General features: G+C 34.0%; 2 protein-coding genes across 4 annotated transcripts in view; one reads left to right on the forward strand and one right to left on the reverse strand.

Moving 5' to 3' along the window:
* Positions 1–16,990, forward strand: part of CCNH (cyclin H) — a 100,948-nt gene that overhangs the window by 46,729 nt on the left and 37,229 nt on the right. The window lies entirely within an intron of this gene.
* The window catches only part of RASA1 (RAS p21 protein activator 1), a 121,678-nt gene that overhangs the window by 25,774 nt on the left and 78,914 nt on the right, over positions 1–16,990 (reverse strand). For all 3 annotated transcript variants that reach the window (XM_058440734.1, XM_032156898.2, XM_058440735.1), the window contains exons 8-11: positions 16,083–16,233; positions 12,267–12,345; positions 2,707–2,827; positions 1,899–2,055 (exon numbers count right to left, since the gene is read on the reverse strand). In XM_058440734.1, the coding sequence (XP_058296717.1) occupies positions 1,899–2,055; positions 2,707–2,827; positions 12,267–12,345; positions 16,083–16,233 (508 nt within the window). The remainder of the gene's footprint in view (positions 1–1,898; positions 2,056–2,706; positions 2,828–12,266; positions 12,346–16,082; positions 16,234–16,990) is intronic.

Here is a 16,990-nt window from a genome sequence, read left to right on the forward strand (position 1 = left end):
AAATCTGCAAAATGAGAAGCATTCACCAAAAGTTTTTCTCCTGTAATCATAAACTTTCATCAAAACTTTTCTTTTGGACAGGTAACATACTTCAGCATCCAACAGTAGGTATTTTGATTCCATTTCTCACATAAAACTTAAAACACATGCAACTGAAGCAGCTTAGATTTTATTACAGCCTCCATTTCATTATATTATTTAATATGGAATTCAGGTCTACAGACAAACATATATATAATCTTGACATAAAATCTTTAAATGTTCCTATAATGAAGCCTTATCATCAGTCATAAACTTAACTAGCATTTCCATAGGACCTTCTTTGTTTCAAAGTATTAAAGAACTATTTAGCAATTAAATATATTTCAGGGCCTAGTGAGTTACATTTTTTTAAAATTATTTTTTATCTTATGAGTCTAATTACTTTCCAATGTTAGTCACTAAATTGCCCTTGTGGTGGGAAAATTAATATCTGTACATTAAGGCTAAAGTAGTAAAAATGAAAAATATATCAAATTCATTATGTTCTTTTCAAGAACCTCCTTATATATTTTATGATAATTAAAACAATTTTAACTTCTCTGTTAATCGAAAAAAGAAACAAAATGAGACATTTCTGCTTGAACATAAAAAGTAGCTTCATAATGAACCTGTGAATAAAGTAACATTCAGAGTACCTGGATGATTGAACAAGAAAGTAGGAAGTACTGAAGTATAGCCACTATAAAAAGCTCTCTGTCTCCAAGTGTTATGCACCAATTCTTTTGCCCCAATAAAATAATGAATTAGAACAGTTTATACAGGGATCATATGATTTCGAGTGTTATAATTTTTGAAATATAAAACATTTGTTAAATATCTGTACTACAATAGGATTTTACAACCACTAGTATCTCAAGGGACACCTATACTGATTAATGGAACACTGGTTAGGAAGCTCTGCTCAACTATCCAAATGAATTCATACCCGTCCTCCAAGAATCAAGAGCCACCTATTTCATATTACTGATCTCAATAAAGTTGTTCCCAAAATATTCTACTTTTACTGTTTTAACTGTTTTCACGATAATAAACTACATTTAGTAGTGAATAGTGTTATCTCTCCAATATCCATTTCACCCATACATATGGTAAGTAGAGCAGCCTCACTATTTGGGTGAGATCATTTCCAGCAACAGAGCTGGGCACAAAAGGGCCTCCTCATTCTATCAGGATAATCGCATTCCTTTCACTACCTCAGGTAACCCAAAACTAAAAATTGGTTGAGAGGTGGCTCAGTAGAATATTTTCAAGATTTTTTAATAATTATGGGAGTGAATGCTTACAGCCCTTTCTCTGGTGCTGTTTGCTACCTTGCTACCATGTAGGGAACTGGTTTGAGGAAGGATTCAACCCACAAGAAGGGTGCAGAGTACATTTTTTTAAAACCAAGAAAACATAAGAATTTTTTTTAATTTCAAATACATTTTTCCTATCAAGACAATTTTAAGATTATTTTTTAACGTTAACTTTCTTAAGAACTTGCATATAGAGTTAATAGCAGAATTGAGTGCACCTAGTACTCTTGGGTACACTGAGTTAAAGCATGTGAAAAAATCAGAGGAAAGGTGACAAAGACTCAAAGTAAGTCACTCAAAAGATTGCTGGTTGGGGCAGGGAGAAAACATGCTTTATACTACAGGAAATGTCATGCCAAAGATTTCTGTGCAACACAATGGAGTAGACTTTATGTATATGTTAGTCTAAAATTAAGCAAGGAAGGCAAACATTACCTAGGAAGTACATCTGCTACTTTTAGAAGATGATTTTAGGGCTCTCAAAATTGGTTTGCTTTGTTTATACCCACTATTTTATTATTAAGACAATTCCAAAAGAAAAATAGGAAACCAGTCTCTTACCTGCCAAAGAGACTATCATGAACGACATAGACAGAACATACACTGAGATCTATTAATCCTTTTGGTTTGGTAGCTCGTTTTTCGCTTTCAAAATAAATAAGTTGGGCATCACTACCCTCTAAGATAAAATATAAATTTTTCCAACGTTTTCCTTTGCCTGTTTAAAAAAAAAATTGTTTTCTCTTAGCCAAACAATTGTGAAATGCTATGTATTATTAAAATTAGTATTTCTAAAAATATGTATCAATTTTTATTCCAAAGCTTATGTAATATGCCAATTCTTACATAATGAGAAAATGCCTATAACAAATCTGTACAAAAATGCCTTTTGTTATATTACTTGTTTCAATCAGAGTAAATGCTGAGAATACCTTAACTATATCTTCAGAGATTTCATCATGATGAAATCGTCAGCATTCTTGTTTTGGAGTAATTCTTTAACAGTCTTAAGGAAAAAATTCTTCCACTAAAGCACACCCCACCCACAATTCCCCAAAATGTCTTTATGTCAAATTGAGGTAAATCTGTAAAATATCAATACTATGAATGTGCCATGTGGCATAAAGAGTTCCTCAAAAAAAAAAAGAAAAAAATAAACCATGGGTGGAAGAAACATTCTGGATGAAAATGTAGACTTTTAATATACCTACACTCTAAATTTTGAAGAATGCTTATACATGGGCTCTAAACAAGTGTCAATTACTAATAACTCACGTCAAAACTTATTAAATATATATCACAATAAGTTTGCAGCTCCATATTTACAACGTCTCTATCAAATGGGTTAATGATAAAAGTCTGAACTTACCCTTTTTCAGAAGATAACCTTTCTTAACAATGTTTTTATAAAAGGCATCCTTTGTTTTACGACGGATGGTATTATAGATTTCCTTGCCATCCACTGTGTCATTGAGTACTTGTTCTTGATCCTGAATTTTAAAAAACATTAAAATTGTTTCATACATTCTTGATGGAAATGAAGTAAAAATCTATAAAATTACCAATTAAAAGCCAAAGTGCTTAAAATACTAAAATCTAGATGTACATAACACATAAATGATCTTTTGCTTTCCAAAGAAATTCTCAGAAATGTTTCCTCATAATTTCGAAGAACACGGACAACAATGTTCACAGAAAGGTTTCCTTGCCAATCCCAAGAACAACTAATAAGTTGTCTGTTTCCATGGATACCTAATAAGCTATTTTCAAATATAGTCAGTTATATTTTACAGCAAATAATGTTTTAAAAACATAAACTTGTCCCAGCATAACTGGTAAATTAGGACCCAATATAAGCATAAAGCAAATTCATGTTTGCTTATGCACAATTGTGTCTGTGAGAAATGCTAGGTGAATACAGACAACAGTACCAGGTGAACTAAGACATGAGAATGAACAAAACATACACACTTCAAATACCTAACAGTTCCCTCAATCCACTAAGTGTGTCACATGCCACACCCATCCATCCATAGCTGGTGTTATAACCGTGATTTCAGATAATCCTCCTCTGCCACTCTGCAACATTCCCATGCTTCAGTTCTACCAATGGCCATTTCCTCATGTAAACTTCAGGTCTTTTTTCAAGGTAAATTGCCATATTTATTGTAGGATGTACATATTTCTTTAAAAGAAAATGTATAAAACTAAGCAACATATTTTTATTAGGTTCTTTCTTTCTTAATGTATCCCTGATGAAATTTCTAAGTGTTACACCCCTAACCTCACTTTTCCCAAAAGCCCTGTGGTTTTGATTGCCTGATTTTGCATAATGCTATGATTTTTAGGAATGTATATGTTACATTATAGCAGAACTTACATTAAGTGCTAAATCTCCTGAGAAAAAGAATTATATCAGGATGCCTTTATCATGATCTTTCCAGAATAAATGAATCTTCAATTTTACTATTAAGGTCAATTGGACTCAGTTTTAGTTTTTTGGTTTCCTTTTTGAGTAGTTCTTACTATTTTGCAAGGATTAATATTTTATGACTTTTAGTCCATCTTACAAACGTCATGGGTCCATTCAATCCTCTTACAAATCTAAGTTATGCTGTGGGATTTTCATAATCCTCTCTCTCCTATATCTTGAAACATTATGCTGTTTCATCATCCTAGGAACTATTTCATCACTACTCAGAATTATTCCCAAGTTAATGCTACAAAATTACTAAAATAATAAGAAAATAGAAGAATGAATTGCTTACAGCAGGGTTGACAAACTATGGCATGCATGCTAAATCTAGTCCACCACCTGTTTTTTATACATAAAGTTTTACTGGAACACAGCCATGCTCATTCCCTAACATGCTGTCTGTAGTTGCTTCCAGATAAAAAGATAGACTTTAGTGGACACACTAAATGAACTGCAAAACCCTTTACAGAAAACTTTTGCCAACCCCTGGCCTAGAAGATGATATAACTGAAATAATCTCTATTGCATCACTCTGGGTGGGTGGGGGTGTGTGTGTGTGTGTGTGTGTGTGTGTGTGTGTTTAACTGTGTTGCAAAGTATTGCAGCGTCTTTTGTAAAAACATAAAAGGCTATCTTTGCTGTCTTTTTAGCTTTGATTGAATATACTTAAAATATTCAGAACTCTTTATTTTCTGCTCATAAATGATAAAGAGAAAAAAACTGATCCAGGAAGATGTTTGACAATTAGAAAAATCAAAAAATGAATGCAAAGAAATAGCAGCACTCTAGACTCTATCATGATGGCAGAATTGATTTTGATAAACAAATCTCAGACTATGATTTTTCAGATGATGATATACTTGAATTTTCTCAATCTCAAGAATCACTGATTGAACCATATTACTTCTATTATCCTGTTTTGCTAAAAAGAAATGAGACTATTTAAATTTTTGTATGTACATCAAAATTTACTTAATATGATTTGTGAATGGGCAAATATTAAAGGGCCTTTGTATAAAAAATTACTGAAAGTAAACATATAACAGAAATTTTAAAATTCACTGGATTGATCACTCTTATAAACATCAATGTTAATTGGTGTTTTAAAATCTAAACAAAAATATTTTACAATTATGGAGCAATGGACACTGTACTCTCCAACAAAATTATGAGCCATCAAAGTTTTCAAAAGTAATGCATTTTGCTCGTGCCTTTAATCCCAGCACTTTGGGAGGCCAAGGCGGGCAGATCATCTGAAGTCAGGAGTTCAAGACCAGCCTGGCCGACATGGTGAAACCCCGTCTCTATTAAAAATACAAAATTAGCTGGGTGTGGTGGCACATGCCTGTAATTCCAGCTACATGGGAGGCTGAGGCAGGAGAACAGCTTGAACCCAGGAGGCAGAGGTTGCAGTGAGCTGAGATCACGCCATTCCACTCCAAGCCTGAGCAAAAAAGAGCAAAATTCCATCTCAAAAAAAAAAAAAAAAAAAAAACTACTGTATTTTGATAATACAAAAACAAGATAGAATAAGCTAGATTCCAGTAGTGATGTACTTAAAATCTGGAATTGATATGACAGATACAATGCAAGAAGAACCAAAGTAATTACAAATAGAACTTATTAGACAAGTAACTGATTTCAAATCTGGAATCAGAATTTACAAGATGGCTGTGTTCCAGATCTGTGCACGAAGGGTGAAGAACTGTTAGTTGCATTGAAAAGACTGTCCATTTCAGGCACGTAAGCCTTTCTAGACATGAAAACATGGAACAAAAATTTGGGTACACTACATTTAAATTCTTATTACATTTTCCAATGAAGTTGTTTTTGGATTATACCCTTAATCTTGGTGATGTGAATTATTTGTAAAACGACTTAGGAATATAAAAAAATTAAAAGGGTACACTAGACCATGATGTTACAAATAGTGATGACTTTACTTTCCTGGTAATACAGATTTGTATTTATCAAATCTTTAGGTCAATGGTGATGGCACTTAGTATTAGCTGCAGAAGGGAACATTCTTGGAGTCTGTCATTTTAGATATGTAACCACACTAATATTTGGATTTAAATACTTGATTCCAAGATGCTCTATATAGGTCTTTTAAAAATCCTATTAAAGTGGGGACTAGCCCACAAATCCTAAAGGATTCCAGTACACTAGAAGATGCTATGGGCAAAAACACAATTTCACTTTTCAAGTCCTAGTCAATGAGAGGAGACAGGCTTCTCTGCGTGTTCCTTTTCTCGGCCTGAGAGATAGTTCTTAGATTTTTTACATTCCTCCCAAGGGAAATTCAGTAATCTGATTGGTGAGAGTCTAACAGCCATTGAACCAAGCTTTTCCCTAGAAGTTACATATGTAAGCTCCTGAAGGCAGACTTAACTTGCAGATCCTAGCTTTGTCACTTAATTTAGGAAAACACCATTTAATATATTAATTCAATAAATGTTTGTTGAGTCTCAGGCACTGTTGTAGTTCTTGAGATACATCAGTGAACAAATCAAAGACCCCTATCCTCGTGGAACTTATATTCTAACCAGGGAAAGATTAAAAATAAACATAAGTAAATAAATTGTACTATATGTTAGAAGGTAAGTGCTCTGCAGGGTTGAGCAAGTTGCAGTGTTAATTAAGGTGTCTAGGTAAGTGTCATTTGCTAATTTGCTAAATTTTGAGCAAAAACTTGAAAGATGTAAGAGTGAGGCTAGTGGATATCCAAGGGAAAATAATTTTGGACACAGTGAACAGCTACAGCAAAGATCCTAGGGAAGGAAAGAGTCTGGCTTATTTACAAATAATAGTACAGAAGCTAGTATGAGTGAAAAAGAGTGGCAGGAGGATAGCAGAAAGAGACGAGTTCAGAAAATTAATGGACTGCCACTGTTGGGTCTTGTATGCCATTCTAAGGACTTTGGCTTTTATTCTGAAAGAAATGGAGAACATTTTCAAGTATTAAAACAGAGGAGTAACACGATCTGACATTTTAAATGGATCCCAGTGACTGCTGCGCAGCATGCAGCATAAGGGGACAAAGCTAGAAACTAGCAGATGAAGGCAGATTCTGGTGGTGGTCATATTCTAGACATACTTTGAAGGCAGAGTCAGTATGATCTTTCTGACAGGTTAGGTATAAAGTACAGGAAGAAAAAAGAGAAGAATTGAGGATGATTTAAGTTACTAACCTCTCAGCTCTCAATTGCCTTATCTTTGAAATAGACATCATTATAGTGTCACCTTGGTAAAGTTGTTGAGAAAATTGAATGAATATGTATAAAAAACAGTGCTTAAAATATAGTGCTCAAAAATGTAAGGCATTTTTATTATGGGGTATATCGTCTCAAAAGGCACCTTTTCGTCTAATGCTTGTCTCAAAAAGTGTTAATAGTTCCAGGAAGTAAGCAAACCTAGCTAGGACTCTGCTGTTTCTTAGCCTTTGCCAGCATCTTAGCCTGAGTCTGGGTACCTCATTGGAAGATGAGGTGATTTGCTAGCTAATCAATTTGGCAATTAGTAAAAAGATAATACTTGCCTTTGTACTAATAGTTAAAATCCTGCTTGAAGAATGAGTGAGTTTTATTATTCCCCAAACTTCTACTAAAACCTACTTTTCATCACCCCATGCTCCAAAATAATAGACTACAAATAGCACTTAATAGTTTCTGTGTAGCAATCAATCAAATTGCTTTATAATCAGCATCAATTATTTCTGAAGTATTCAAAGCATTATAGGCACTTTTGCAAAACCAACTGGAGGTTTGTTCAGTTACAAAACTAACACAAGAGTGAGGCACATTATATATCTCAAGTAATTCTTAAAGCAGTCTTATAACACATACTGCAAGTTTATTAGATGCCACATACTATTTCTTTTTCTTTTTTTTGAGATGGAGTCTCGTTCTGTTGCCCAGTCTGGAGTGCAGTGGTGCAATCTCGGCCCACTGCAACCTCCATCTCCTGGGTTCAAGCGATTCTCCTGCCTCAGCCTCCAGAGGCGAATTTTTTTGTATTTTTAGTAGAGACGGGGTTTCACCGTGTTAGCCAGGATGGTCTTGATCAAAACTTAAATTAGAAAATTCTAAGTACAAATTCAGTATGGGGAAATGTATGATTTAATTTGGGGTCAAATAAAATTAAAATCACTAACTCAAAGAGGCAAAGGGGAATTAGAATTGAGGATACAGCAATGGAACTATATGGCAGGATCTGTCATCTGGAGGCAAAGGTACCTCTGATCCTGAAAAAAGACCCTAGCCGTGGTCTAAAAAGCACTCACCCATGTTATTTAAAAAATACACATATATAAAACATATATATATTTATATATGTGTGTGTATGTTATATGTTCTGGCTACCTTCTCTTCCAATTACTCTGCGGTAATAAAAAAAACTTACTCAAAAAGTGAAACAAAAATGGCCGGGCGTGGTGGCTCAAGCCTGTAATCCCAGCACTTTGGGAGGCTGAGGTCAGGAGATCGAGACCATCCTGGCTAACGCAGTGAAACCCCGTGTCTACTAAAAATATAAAAAATGTCTATTCCACTATCGGCGGTGGCAGAGGAAGTATGAACCAAGGTGGAGGTTGCAGTGAACGTTGTCCCTGCGAAACAGGATGGATGTTAAAATAGCAGTATTTAGATAGGCAGAGAGGAAGACTGATATGGTGATAGGAAGGAGCACATTAAAGTGTAAGACATTAGTAACAATACAGGCAAGGGTAAAGTAGGTACTTCTTGCTGGAAAGCAGAGAATCATTCATTCAATCAATATTTATTGAATATCTAATGTCAGGTACTGTTCTAAGCACTGGGAAAAAACAATGCAAACAAAAATCTCTGTTCTCACAGACCTTAAATTCTACTAGGAAAGCATGCAGGAATGAAGGAAAATATAGGCATACCTTGGAGGTATTTCAGATTTGGCTCCAGACCACCACAATAAAGCCAGCCATATGAATTTTTTGTTTTCGCAGTGCATGTATGAGTTATGTTTACAACTATACTGTAGTTACTAAGTGTGCAATTGCATTATGTCTAACAATGTACACGTGTTAATTTAAAAATATTTTATTACTAAAAACTGTTGGGGCAACCAAGGTGGCTCACAACTGTAATCCCAGCATTTTGGGAGACCAAGGCTTCTGCCTTGGAATTCAAGACTAGCCTGGGCAACAGAGCAAGACTCTATCTCTACAAAAAATATTAGCTAGGCACGGTGGTGTACACCTGTAGTACTAGCTGCTGGGGAGCCTGAGGCAGGCTTGCTTGAGCCCAGGAGCTCAAGGTTGCAGTGAGCTACAGTTGAACCACAGGGCAAGACCCTGACTCTGGAGGGGGGAAAAAAAAAAACTAACAATCATCTAGGACTTCAGTGAGTCATCATCTTTATGCTGGTGAAGGGTCTTGCCTTGATACTGATGTCTGCTAAGTGATTAGGGCAGTGGTTGCCAAAGGTTGGGGTGGTTGTGGCAATTTCTTAAAAATGAAGTCTGCTGCATCAATTGACTCTTCTTTCACAAAAGAAATTCCCTAAAATGCTGTTTGATACCATTTTACCCACAGTTGAACTTCTTTCAAAACTAGAGGCATTCCTCTCAAACCCTCTTGCTGCTTTATCAAGTTAAGTTTATAGAATATTCTAAATTCTTTGTTTTCATCTCAATAGTGATCACAGGATCTTCACAGGAGTAGATTCTATCTCAAGAGACCACTTTCTTTTCTCATCCATAACAAGCAACTCCTCTTTCTCTCCAGTTTCATCACAAAAGTGGAGTAATTCAGTCACATCTTCAAGCTCCACTTCCAAATTTAGTTCTCCTGCTATTTATACCACATCTGCAGCTACCTCCTCCTCAAAGTCATCTTGTAGTCTTGAGCCCCTCAAAGTTACCCATAAGAGTTGGAATCAGCTTCTTCCAAACTTCTGTTAATGCTGTTGTTTTGGCCTCTGCCCATGAATCACAAATGTTCTTAATGGCATCTAGAATGATGAATCCTTTCCAAAGGGTTTTCAATGTACCTTGCCCAGATCCATAAGAAGAGTCACTATTTTTGCAAATATAACATTATGAAATTATTTAACTAAGGATTTGAAAGTCAAAATTACTCTGATCCATGGGCTGCAGAATATAAGCTGTGTTAGCCAGCATGAAAACAACAATCTCCTTGTACATCTCTATCTCAGCTCTTGATTGTACAGTTGTTTGTTCTGAGCAGTAGGTTTCAACAGTGGCCTTAAAATATTCAGTAAACCAAGCTGTAAACAGATGGGCTATCATGCAGGCTTTGTAGTTCCACTGACAGAGCACAGGCACAGTAGATCTGGCATAATTCTGATGCTCCTAGGATTTTCAGAATTGTCAATGATAATTGGTTTCAACCTAAAGTCACCAGCTGCATTAGCCCCTGAAAAGAGAGTCAGTCAGCCTGACCTTTGAAGCTTCGAAGCCAAGCATTAACTCTTGCCATGAAAGTCCTAGATAATATTTTCAGATAGAAGGATGTTTTCTTTACACTGAAATCTGTTGTTTAGCACCTTCGACACTTATCTTCTGGATAACTGCTAGTTATCTTCTGGAAAACTAGCTAGATGTTCTGGGTAACTTGCTACAGTTTCTTTGCTTCACCTTACGCTTTTATGTTATGGAGATAGCATCTTTCCTCAAATCTTATGAATCAACCTCTGCTAGCTTCCAACTTTTCTTCTGGAGCTTCCTCACGTCTATCAGCCTTCACAGAATAGAAGGGAGTTAGGGCCTTGCTTTGGATAGGCTTTGGCTTAAGGGAATGTTATCCCTGGTTTAATCTTCAATCCGGACCACTCAAATTTTCTCTATATCGGCAATAAGGGTGTTTCACTTTATTAATCATTCATGTGTTCAATGGAGTAGGACTTTTAATTTCCTTCAACAACTCTCCCTTTGCGTTCACAACTTTGCTGTTTGGTGCCAAGAGACCTAGCTTTCAGCCTATTTTGGCTTTCACCATGCCTCCCTAAGCTTAATCATTTCTAGCTTTTGACTTAATGTGAGAGACATGTGACTCTTCCTTTCACTTGACCATTTAGAGGCCACTGTAGGGTTATTAATTGGCCCAATTTCAATAGTGTTGTGTCTGCAGAAATAGGAAGGCCCAAGGAGAGGACGAGAAACAGAACCAGCCAGTCAATGAAGCAGTCAGAACATACACTACATTTATCGATTAAGCTTGCAGTCTTCTTCAGGTGCAGTTCATGGCACCCCAAAACAATTGCAATAGTAACATTAAAGATCACTGATCACAGATAAACATAACATATAATAGTGAAAAAGTTTGAAACATTTTAAGAATTACCAAAATGTGACATTAAGACACAAATGAGCACATGCTTTGGAAAAACAGTAGCAATAGACGTCCTTGTTGCCACAAACCTTCAATTTGTAAAAAAAACTATCTTTGAAACATAATAAGGCAATGGGTAATAAAATGAGGTGTGCCTGTATATTAAAATGTGACAAGATTATGATGATTCTTGAATTTATATTTAGCTTCAGATTAATGATTCCTCACCCCCCACCAATTAACTGCAATAAGTAGTAGCTATAGCCATGTGAAATGAACTTGTTAGGAGGAAACATCAAGAAACTAGGCACACTACAAATCACTGTACCATTGCAGCTGGGTACCCAAAACCCTTAATAATCCTTTATGTCCCTAGAATAACAGTATCTCCATTTTCTACTTAGGAAAATTATTAATCCGTCTTTTGAAGCACCTTTTTCTAACCCCTGTTATACCATTTCCCTACCATACACTTCAGAAAGTGCAATGAGGAAGAAACAGAAGCTAATCACTCTAAGTGTTAAGCAACTAACATTTAACAGGCTCTCTTGCTAAAGGCCAATCTTTCCTTTTATGTTCTAGATTCTATTCATTTTTGTCTAGGACCCTATCTGTAAGACACTGCCACCACCCATCTCCCCATACAACATCACTCTCCTCTTTACTACTATACAGTTTTTACTCAGAGTGTACATTCTCAAATTCTCTCACCATAAAACTACAGGCAAATAAACAAAGAAAAAGTGTAAACCATTTTTTGCCCTAATCCTCTTCTATCAGTATTTTTTATTTCCTTTTATTACTCCCCAGGCTTTAATAAGCCTGGCTGTGGTTTATCCCTGCTGTCTCTACTTTTGCCTCCAAAAAACTCACTCCTGGATCTACTGCAACTTACCTTCCTCCACGACTGCTTCTAATCTCAAAAAGCCACTAGGTTGTTCCTGATTACCTAAAATCAACATAGATAAAAACTAAAAGATTCTTACAGTTTACTTTCTAAAAAATCTAAATAATCTGTAGTTTTAAGTTGTATCCAATTTGAATTGTACAAATGTGTGCAAAAACATACCATCAAAATGCATTTTAAAATAAAATGCTAATTATTGCAATAAGAAATGCAACACTGACCTGCATTGGTACAGGTTCCTTAAGATAATATCCTTCAACAATCTGTTCTTTTCTATAGTGATCTATGATGTCCCCAATGCTGTTAAAATAAAAATTTCTAATATTAATCTGTCTCATAAAAATGCAAAATCTTTAAAAATATGTGTAAACTTTCTTACCAAGGATTATTAGCAAATTTTTTTCAAAGCATATAACACAAATACATTAATAGAATAAATGATCATAACATTCATATTATTTTAGAAAAACCAGAATGTTCTCAATATAGATTTATAGGCCAGAATACATGGCCCAGATTCTGATTTTCCATACCCATCAAGTGGGCAGCCAGGTCAACAATACCATATTCAAAGAGTCACCATAAATGAGGAAATGATTAAAAGTCTACCTTTTTTTCACCCTCAAGAGTATATATATGAGATACTAAGAATGAAGAATTCACAGAAACATGGCATTTATTTAGGAAGCAGAGTTCAGGTAAATTAAGAATTTTTTATTATCACATTTACACATACTGGTTTTATATCAGAAACAGGTCATAAAACACATGAAAAGCAGGCAAAAAGAAGAAAAAAAAAAAACCCCAGCTAATCTTACATGTAGGATTATCACTATAGGGAGAAAAGCTTATTATTTTGATTAAAAGTGCTACAAATTGGGAAAATATTACAAAAAAATAAAATGACATACTGTATTTTAATATACATTTTAGTGAACCACATATTTAAATATAAAGTTGTTTCTCTATAATCAGTAAGAGCATTCTATTGTCCTGAATATGGAAATCTTGGAATTTTAAACCTTCCTTTAATATACTGGACAAACGGGAACTTTTGAGCCACCTAGGAAACACTTCTCCAGACAGGTTTTGTTTAACCTACTATATATATATAATTAGAATATATGTGTGTGTATGTATCTTCAAGTATGTTATCTTCCCTATACTACAAAGTTAATTTAAACCAAATATAAGTAATGTTTAAAAACCAAAACAAAAAGACCAGAAAAGTTAACTAGTAGTATGAATGAACTTAATACCAGAAGCAGCATTTAACACAAGCCACAGAGGGGTGTGGTGAAAATGAGATAAAAAAAAGCATTATTAAAAGAACAAGCAAAGTTTTATGTTTTTAATAAAAAATCTAATACCATATAAATCCAAAATTGTTAAAAATGAAAATCAGGAAATATATTTGAAGATACAGATTCCACTAAAGACATGACTGTGTTTTAAAGCAAAAAGCACCAAATCTATGAAAATCAGTAAACATCAAAGGTTTTCGGGCTCAGTAACTGTAAAATACAATCAATCCACTGTAGCACCTCAATGTTACAATATAATTGCTTTCCATAAACTAAGAGAACAGGAAACCATTGGGAAGTACAGTTCAGATTGTCCAGGAGCAAATTTAAAAGTGTGTGGCAACCAATCAGATAGGTTTTTACCAATAAGCTAGACTTAAGAGTTTTTTTAACAATTACTCTTCCATTTATACTCTACCCAGAAACACCAAAATAAACAGTCAGGGGAGATAAACCAGCATTTTCTAGACATTCATATAGGTTCCAGCCATAAAATCAGATAGATTTACATCTCAGAAAACTAAAACATATTCAATGTAAACTTACTTTTGAAATAAATGTGAGTTTCTAGAGACACTGTGTTCTGCACTTTAATTTTTGTAATGCACTTAGCACATAAAACCATGTGCACTCTTCTTGAAGTCTAGATAAATGTTAATATTGTCTCCTCAAGGTCTAGCCAAAATCCATTGCCTTCCTTCTCACCCCCCACTGAGCTCTCATCTACTGATTCCCATGCATTTATATATCCCCTGAATTTATCACAGTCTGCATACCATACTTTCTTTTCTAATAAACCTGAGCACTAATAATGAAGAAACTGTATCTTTTTCTTTAATGTATTTACACAGGATTTGTACAGTATATTTCACAAAGTAGATAAGTCGATAAATGGCTGCTGAATTAAATTTGCTATTAAATGCCTCTTTTTAAAAAAAAAACTCTGAATATAGGAACACTAAAGTTATGTCTTAACAGTTTCTAAATGAAAGACATAACTACTATCCTTCTTTATCAAGGTCTCGTGTTTAGTTAATGGGGAGATGCGACAGCAGAGTATGGCTGTTAGATTTATTGAAAAATCTTTATACATTTATATCTAACAATAAACAATAAGCACAAAGATTTATCTTCCTAGGAATTATTTCTGACATTACTAATATTAATGCTGAAATGAAGTATATATTTCCAAAACAATTACAAAATCCTTCATTTTCATGGTACCTGATTCACATAATTTGGGGCTTTTTAAAAAGTTTAATGTTAAAACTAGAAACAATAAGATGAATTTATAAACAAATTCACAGGGAAGAAAAATTATAAAAATCAAAGTTCTGGGGGTCAAGGCCACTAAATTAACATACATTTAACTTTTTTTTTTAAATCCTCATTTTGAAAACATAATATTGCAATAATTTGGACAGAAATCTACTTAAAATACTTCTTTTTTCATGTTCCATCATGGTGTTTAGCAACAAAAAGCGACTACCTTTACATGTTTCACCGACTGCCTCCAGTATGTAGGAAGAATTTCCAGTTTTGTGTGATGTATCATAAGGAAGTTTAAGTTAGTAACAAAACGAACTTCAAAAAAATAAATTCATGTAAATTATTTTATCTTTAAAAAGGATCTCAATATGGACATTTATTCAGTTAAGAAGATGGTATGTTTTCAATGCATTATTTTGTATGTTCTAAATCTCCAGAAAACTGGAATTGGGAAAAATTACATTCTTAAAGAGCTCAAATTTGCAGCTAGCTGTATTTTCAGTGAGGACATCTAGAACTCAGATTGTCATGTAGAAAGTACTCAAGCAACCTGTGTATGAGGTAGGCAAAAGGGTACAGCTGCCTAGACTCACATCTTACATTTGATGTCTTTTAACAGTCAACTGAGCTTCCAGCAAGCAAATAGAAGAACTTGTTTTTGTTTTTTCTTTTTTTCAGATAAACAAGCTACAGAATCTCTATTCACTCAAATGTCTAGTTTGACAAATTCTAATTCGGATAGAGAATGCTGCTGTGGTACTGAGGGGTTAAACTAGGCAAATATAAGCATTTTAGAACAAGATTATGCCTGCCTCTGAAATAGGAAATAAAGTTATTAGGTATAGGAAAACCTTTACATTCACAAATGAAGATTATTTTCTACTTGACAGAAAAATTGCTGACATTCTATCATATGGTTTCCTCTATTAACTTATTTTCCTAATCAAGTAACTATAATTCATTCTGAGTTTTGGGACAAACAATGAGTTTACTTTGAAGGTGAGAAGTAAAAACCAACAATCACATATAAGAAATGTCAACTTGAGAACAACTCAGTTACATGATAGCATCTGTATAGTAAGTCTCAGGTATCTTTAGAAACTTTTTTTTTCCTACTAAAGTATCTCACTGATAAAATAATGTTGATATATTTTCTTTTCCTTAGATATTTTGCTCCTCCTACAGATAATACATGGATTTAGTAAATTTGTTGCAAATAGCTTATGTCTAATTTTTAAAATCACAAAAATTGTTTTGGAAGGAAACAAAGTGTAAGTTACTAATTTGTATTCATATTTGACACTGTCTAAAGAATTCTTGGGCATGACTTATGAAATTATATTGAAGGTCTTATAATTTTTAGAAGTTAGAAACTTTTATATAATTTTGACTCTGAATACTGTATTATCAACATTTCAACTATTTTTGCCAAAAGTAAAAGACAGCTAAAAAATTATGACTTACCTGTTATAATACCGGCCTCCCATCATAAACTGATTGTTTGGCGTTGGACATATTTTAAATCGCTGAATATTTTCATTGGTCCGGAAATAAAGTGAATAATCACCAGGAGTATTATCTGAGGGCCTCACAAGAAAACTGCAGACTTGACCAACTGTAAAAATTAAGCTGTTAGTTTTTCCCTAATTATCAAATAAAAAAGAAAAGATGTTAAGTAGTATTATTACAAAGTGCATTCAAAGTCATAAACATATGTAAATTTTCACCAGGAACTTGTTTTTTTTTAAGATAATTGCTTTCAAATTTTCTGGTTTATGATTCACAACCATCCACATTGCTTGTCTGCTATCTCTCTGGTGTATCTTACCAGCTTTAGTACATAAAAATAGAGAGCAGAAATTTTGCAGCAGTAACTTCTGGTCAGTAATATCTACACCTGTCATAATTTGGAAGGAACCTAAGCACAGTTAGGGAATACTGGCTAAAAATGCTAAATTCTGTATGTAAATCTTCATAATAAGAAGATTCTAAAAAGTGAAGACCAGTTTGCTTAAGAATACTCTGTGCTTGATCAATGTTTTCTATTAATCATTAAACAGTAATGACTGTGCCAGGCACAGTGGTACATGCATATAATCCCAGCTATTCAGGAGGATCACTTGAGCCCAGGAGTTTGATACCAGCCTGGACAACACAGCAAGATCCTGCATCTTAAAAAAAAAATTAATAAGTAATGACTGTAATAAAATAGTACCAAAAGCTTTTTATAAAGGTAGATTCAAAACAACTGAAATATGTGTATACATTATCAAAATCAATACACATACACTATGTTTTATTCAATAGGTATGCTCCTGAAAGGAATTATAGAAGCAAATTATCATATATTAAATATGTCATATTAATTTTAG

This window comes from Hylobates moloch, unplaced genomic scaffold (assembly GCF_009828535.3).
Source record: "Hylobates moloch isolate HMO894 unplaced genomic scaffold, HMol_V3 SCAFFOLD_6, whole genome shotgun sequence".
In the NCBI taxonomy this organism is placed as follows: domain Eukaryota; kingdom Metazoa; phylum Chordata; class Mammalia; order Primates; family Hylobatidae; genus Hylobates; species Hylobates moloch.